Here is a 6,618-nt window from a genome sequence, read left to right as displayed (position 1 = left end):
ATGTGTGTGTTGGGGGGGGAGGGGTTTATAAAGGGTGTGTAAATAATCCCACCTACCCCACACACACAACGCCTCTGCCGCCTGGCCAGGGGAGTCCGAGGAGGCTCGAGAGCTTTGTCGGTTAATACCGTTGCGTCGGTCGGTTATAGCCGGGGGCTACGGGCTACGGTGGTTATGGGTCGGTCGGGGCAGGGGCGTATTAGGTGATGGGGTGGGTTGGGGGGATGTTGGGGGGGGTGTTGGGGAGGGGGGGTGGGGGGGGGAGAGCACTGGTGTCGTGTGGTACTGATTACCCGCCCGCCTACAAGCCAGATTTCTCTTTCCTTCGTTCCTTTCTCTACCGCCGCCGCCGCTGGCGACCACCTTGAGATGATGTTCCAGCTTCCACGTCAACTTTTTTCCTTGCAGCTCATGTACTGCAGCTTATGGTACTCTTCTTTTTTGCTCTTCACCGCCTTGACATTTAGAGCCTTTAGAGTACGACGGATGGTTTTTCTGCTGCTGTTCTTTCTTTCCGTATTTTGTTTTATTCTTGGCGGCTAGGTAGGTAAGTAGGTAGTTAGGTAGGGTTCCGATATCGCCATATGACGAGTGACATCACCGCGAGACCCCTCCTTCTTCACGAGGCGCGACTGGTTAGTTGTTGCTTCCTTGCCTTTGCCTGCCGTACTCCCCCAGAGTCGATATCCTCCTGGGCATCAGCTTCACTCGTTCACGTGGTTCGTGATCTTCTCCCCCACCCCCCACCCCCACCCCCCGCCAACTCCCAACTCCCAACGCTACACTCCCGTTGCCAACTTGCAGCAACCACCATCAACAACAAAAGCCGGGGCGCTCCGAAACCAAAACCCCACCACCACCCCGCCATCTCGTGCATAAATATGTATACAGCAATGTATATCGATACGCATTTAGCTCACTTCGTGAATTGGGATTTCTCTCACATCGTTCACTTTCGCCAACACCATCTCTGGATGTGTCGGTCAGGTTGGCTCGGCTCTCGCTTTGATATTTTGAAATCTCACAACCCCTCCATTGCCGTACACGCGCCCCTTCTCCCATCACCCTTACCTGTACGGCAGTCTGGGGCTGGTTCGAAAAATTCAAATCGGACACGTTCCCCTGGGGCCAGCCGGCGCCGCCGCCACCGCCGCTGCCGCAATGGCGGGACGATCCCCCGCCTTCTCGCCGCCGCCGCCGCCGCCGCCGTCAGCAGCCGCATTCTCCCCAGGGGCCCCCCAGACCACCTCCTCTGCTACAGCCGCTACTACAGCCACCACCCCCATGTCACCGCCCACACCGGTTGTGGAAAGCCCCCTCCGGGCGCCTCTCCCTTCCGCTAAGATATTGCCGCCGCCGCAGCAGCAGCAGCAGCCCGCTGCGGTAACGGCGGCAGAGCCGCAGCAGCTAGTCGCCGTCGGCGGTACCAAGGCCCGTGTTGCCGTACTGTTTGCCAGCGGGCACTGCTGCGTGTTTGATTTGGACTCGTCCAATAAGCTACGGCCCGTACTTGCTACAGCCGCCGCTGGTGTACGGCCTGTGATGGATATGGCGCTACTGCCGCTCTGGTGGCTGGATCCAGGACCGCAGGTGGCGGCGGCGGGGCCCGCTGGCGGCGGCGGCGGCGGTGTATCGCTAATGGCTGTCGTGACGGATGAAGGGTCGTTGTCTGTACTTGACCTGAGCCCAGCGGCGGCGGCGGCGCCCCCGCTGCTACCGTCCTCGCCGCCAGCGTCGTCATACCCATTACTGCCGCCACAGCCGTCGGCGACGGGTCCAGGGCGGCCGCCGCTTCCTGCCGGACCCACCGCCGCCGCCGCCGCCGCTGTGAGGTTTCCTCCTCCGCCGCCGCATGCTGTACGGAGACCGCAATGGGGCGTTGGCGGCGGCGGCGGCGGCGGCAGTAGTCGTGGATGGGCCCTAAAGGCGGCGCTACAGCCGCCGCCGCCGCTGCCGCCACCAGCCGCTGCCTCCGCCGCTGCCGCTGCGGTAACGGCCGCCGACATGGCGTCCGGGAGCCGCCGTCTACATCTGGCCCAAACTCGCGGCCTCGCTTCCTGCCTGCTACTGCCGCGGCCCTGGGCGATGCTACTGCGGCTGCTGCTACAGCTAGGCGTCTCGCAGGTGCCGTACGATTGGAAGGACAGGGCTTTGGGAATCCGTGGCTGTTTTGTCCTGTACGGTGCAGTACTAGAATGCTACCTAATGATGATTTACATGCATGCACACACACATGCATACATACATACACACTGCCACAGTCCCTATCGGCACTGTCGCCGCCGCCGCCGACGACGATGACCGTTTTGTCCCCCCGCGTTTCTCTGAATGTCCTCGAGTCGCATACACAGTGCTGCTGCTGCTGCTACTGCTACTGCTACGGCTGCAGGAGCTGTTGCGCTATCTGTGCGGGCCGTACAGTCCGGGTGACGCGGAGGAGGAAGATGTACGACACGAGCTTCTAGCGCTCTTCCCGCGGGCAGCCCGAGGACCACTCCTGGAGCTGCTGGCGGACCGGGAGCCGCTGTACGGCCAAGCCTCAGACGACCTGTACGACGCCGTACATCCACCACCGCCGCTGCCGTCATCAGATGCCGCCGCTGGCCCACCCGCAACGGCCGCTCTCCGGATTCCAGCTCAGGCTCGCCCAGGTGGCGGCGGCGGTGGCGGCGGCGGCGGCGGTACGACAGCGGTGAAAGGCGGAGGCCCCGCCCCTACAGCCCCTGCCGGCGGCGGTGGTGATGGCAGTACGTCAGTGTTAACTATCCAGGCCTTATCCAACAGCCTTAGCAGTGCCGCCGCCGCCCTGTCCGGCAATGCGCTATTGAGGGCGGTGTCGAACTCACTGGCGGCGGCGGCGGCGGCGGCCACCCTCGGGGGCGGAGCCGTTGGCGGGGCCGCCGCCACGGACGTGCATGCAGCTTCAGCAGCAGCAACGGCCGCCGCTGCCAGTGCAGACGGTCACCGAGTAGGTGCTTCTCCCGCCGCCGCCGCCGCCGCCGGGGGCTTCCTCGCGGCTGCCGGCGGTGGCAATGTCGGTCGGACCGCCCCCGCAGCTACTGCCACTGCCGCTGCCGCTGCTACTGCTGGTGGTGGTGGTGGTGACGGCGGTGTTTACCCCGGCGGGTGCCCTCTCTTCCGCGGCAACCTCATCCACATGTTACGAATGTTGGCTTCTACGAGAGCGCAGGTGGCTGGGGGGGAGAAGGGGGGACAGGGAGCGACGTGGTGATGGGGGTGATGGGGGTGATCGTCAGGGCTAAACCCCCTTCCCCCGCCTTCGGGTCCTTCGGAGACCTCCACACCTTACACGCCGTAAACCTCTAAAACCTTGTTACACTCCCAAACCCTAAAGCCCTAAACCCTAAAACCCAATAACCCTGAACCCCCGGCCACTAAACAGAACTTCAGCAGTCATCGAGCTTTGAATGTCGGCAGCCGTTCCGTCGAAGTTTGCGATGTAGTTTGTGATGGCTTATAGATCTTAATGAGCTAGCAGTAGCAGTAGCAGTAGCGAAATTGCTTAGGGTCTTAGGGTTTTATAATCTGCGGGTTTTAGGGTTTCGCTATTATTTTTCCGGCCCCACTCCTTCCCTTCGTCTATGCCACCCTCCCCCCCTCATATACACATGCCGTACATATCCACACGGTATGTACACGCACTCCCCTCCCACACCCGACCCTCTCCCCCCTCCGAAGGGTCGTTTGCTGCACCCTGACGAGTGGCTGAGCTACAGCCGCTCCCTCCTCCCGGGTTGTAGCCCCGCGGATCGAATGGCTGTAGCTGCCCAGGTGGCGGCGGCGAGTGAGGAGGCGGCCTTCTGGAGCCACCTGCCGGCCACCTTGGCGGCCGTGAGGGGGCGGGAGACGCAAGATATGGTGGGTGGTGTGGGAGGGGGAAAGGGGGGGTGGAGGGGGTAGTGTGTATGTATGTGTATCTGTGTGTATATATGTGTGTGTATGCGTTTTTAAATGAACTGCAAGCCACGGGAGGTATATACATACACACATACATTGGTAGGTATATACATACACACATACATACGTACATACGTACATACGTACATGTTGAAGAAGGAAGTCACTATATGCACAGAGCATTTCACCGAGGTGTGTGCCGAGGTGTGTATGTCTGTATGTTTCCGTCGTCCTCCTCGTACAGGGCGAGGGGTCCGAGGGCACGAGGGGGGTTACTGGCGGGGCTGCCGCGGGGATGCCACCCGCCGCCGCCACCACTGCCGTACCGCCGGCCGGGAACCGGCGGGGGTTGGGTGGGGGCTCGACATCCGCTGCGCCTGCTCCTACCGGTAGCAGCTGTAGCAGCAATGCCGTACTGCTGTGGGACGAGCGACTGGTAATGGCGGAGGCGCAGGTACGAGGTGGAGGGGGGTGAAGCCCCGGGGTGTGCGGGGAAGTCGGGGTATTGGGGGGGCGGGGGGGGGAGATGGTGACAGGCTGTGTTTGTGTAACAAGACCTGCACGAGTGAATCCCCCATCCATCAACCCACCCAAGCTTACTCGGGCAGTAACGGAGTTAGTGGAGGTTGGTCATGGTGTTCTTGGGGTATATGAAGCAGCTATTAATAGTCTGGGAAATCCTGGATACAAGTAAAATTTGGAGAATTTAAATTAGGTCATGAGCCACCATGTAAGCCCCCCCGCCTCCGCACCTTGATATCTCCGACATGTGGGCCGGGGGAATACACAGACACACACGCACACGCACACGCACCCCCCCACACACCCCACACACACGCACATCCACACGCACACCCCCACACCCCCACCCCCACACACACCCACACACACGCACACGCCCACCCACCCACACACCCACCCACACACCCACACGCATGCACACATGCACACATGCACACATGCACACATGCACACATGCACACATGCACACATGCACACATGCACACATGCACACACACGCACACGCACACCCACTCACCCCCCCCCCACACACACCCCCCCACACACACATGCACACACGCCTTTCCCTCCCACACACCCGCACATACCACAGGAGCGCATCAAGTGGCGTGAGGCGCACAGCGGTGCCGTACTGGACATGGGCCAAGAACATCAGGTTGGTACGGCACTGCATCTCACACTTCGTAGTTTACCAGTATGTATGTATGTATGTATGTATGTATGTATGCATGTATGCATGTGTATGTGTATGTATGTAGGTAAGTAGGGTGTTGAAGTTTTAGGTTGTTTGTGACGGAGACCTGAGAGGTTGGTTACCAACTGTACAGAGATCGATTGACAACAGGAAGACTGCACCCGGACATACCTGTGTGGCGGTCACACCGGTTCGAGTCCCGGTACCGGCAGTCAGTCAGTTCGACTGTTCGTGTGTTGCTTTCTGTTGGTGCAATTGCTCGTCCCATTGTCATCGTCTGTTCTTGAGCCGTATGTGTGTGTGTGTGCGTGTGTGTGTGTGTGTGTGTGTGCGTGTGTGTGCGTGTGTGTGCGTGTATGTGCGTGTGTATGTGCGTGTGTATGTGCGTGTGTATGTGCGTGTGTATGCGTGTGTATGTGTGTGTGTGCGTGTGTGTGTGTGTGCCCCTCTCAACATCATTCCTCAGACAACACACCCGCCCCCGGTGGTGCAAGGCCGGGGGGCGGACAGCGGCGGGGCGCACCCGGGCACGGATTGATGCCCATGTGTGGCGGCCAACACCTCTACAGCCCCTAGTGAGCGGTCTACACTGCCTCGCAAGCTAGTGAGCACAAACAAGGTGTTCCTGCCACCGTAGTGGTGTGATGTGACTGACGGTATCTCGTAACCCTTCTCTTCCCCACCGGGCCCCGCCGCCTCTCCCCCCGGACCCCGCCTCTTCCCCTCCGTCCTAACACCCCCCCAGGAGCGGCGGTTACTGGAGTACACGGCGGTGGGGGACCTCCACACCGCGGTGGCCTTCCTGCTGGCGTCAGCACCGGAAAACTCGGCCAGGTGTGTGTGTGTGTGGGGGGGGGGGGGGGGACTAAGGGGTTATCCGCTGCGGGGGACAGCACATGACGGGGCAGGACAGGGGGGGACGGGAGGGGGCCGGGAAAGAGGGGGGGAAATGTCGCATTTGGGGGGGGGGGGCCCGGCCCAGCCCAATCTATAAACCCCAGAGTGAACTAACCAACTATGCAACTAACCCTCGACGCCGCGGTTACAACGCTCCCTTTATGTACGAATTTTAGGACATCATCTTATAACCTTTCGGGTATTATTGTACCTGCCAGTAACGAACAACCTCCCAACTGCCCAACTAACCTCCAACTGTCATATTTCTTCCGCCGAAGATACTATCGTGATGCGCTGTGTACGATAGCCTTGGCGGCTGCCACGTCCAATATAGCCGCCACCAACCACCCCCCGGGCAGTGGGGGTGGGGGAGGTGGCGGTTGCCAGTTACTGGCGCAAAGTGTGAAGGTGATCTCCGCCCACGCTGCGGCCAGCATTGGAGATGTGCTGCTGGGGGTGCCCTTGCACCTGGCGGCGGGATTACGTGATGAAGCGGTCTTGGTGCTGCAGGTGGGCCTGTGTGTGTGTATGTGTGTACGTATGTATGTGTGTATCTGTGTATGTGTGTTCTGGGGGCCCCGGGATAG

At 60.7% G+C, this 6,618-nt stretch overlaps 1 protein-coding gene across 1 annotated transcript in view; it reads left to right on the top strand.

Annotated features, from left to right (window-relative positions):
• The window catches only part of VOLCADRAFT_93235 (uncharacterized protein), a gene marked incomplete at both ends in the record, with an annotated part of 14,671 nt that overhangs the window by 7,519 nt on the left and 534 nt on the right, over positions 1–6,618 (top strand). The window contains 9 exons of the mRNA XM_002952546.1: positions 679–719; positions 1,083–1,590; positions 2,504–2,968; positions 3,700–3,879; positions 4,163–4,372; positions 5,033–5,099; positions 5,704–5,738; positions 5,880–5,968; positions 6,391–6,541. Coding sequence (XP_002952592.1) covers positions 679–719; positions 1,083–1,590; positions 2,504–2,968; positions 3,700–3,879; positions 4,163–4,372; positions 5,033–5,099; positions 5,704–5,738; positions 5,880–5,968; positions 6,391–6,541 — 1,746 coding nt within the window. The remainder of the gene's footprint in view (positions 1–678; positions 720–1,082; positions 1,591–2,503; positions 2,969–3,699; positions 3,880–4,162; positions 4,373–5,032; positions 5,100–5,703; positions 5,739–5,879; positions 5,969–6,390; positions 6,542–6,618) is intronic.

Source organism: Volvox carteri (genome assembly GCF_000143455.1).
Source record: "Volvox carteri f. nagariensis unplaced genomic scaffold VOLCAscaffold_30, whole genome shotgun sequence".
Classification (NCBI taxonomy): domain Eukaryota; kingdom Viridiplantae; phylum Chlorophyta; class Chlorophyceae; order Chlamydomonadales; family Volvocaceae; genus Volvox; species Volvox carteri.
Note: the sequence above shows the minus strand (reverse complement) of the source record. Positions and strands in the feature narration are given on the sequence as shown.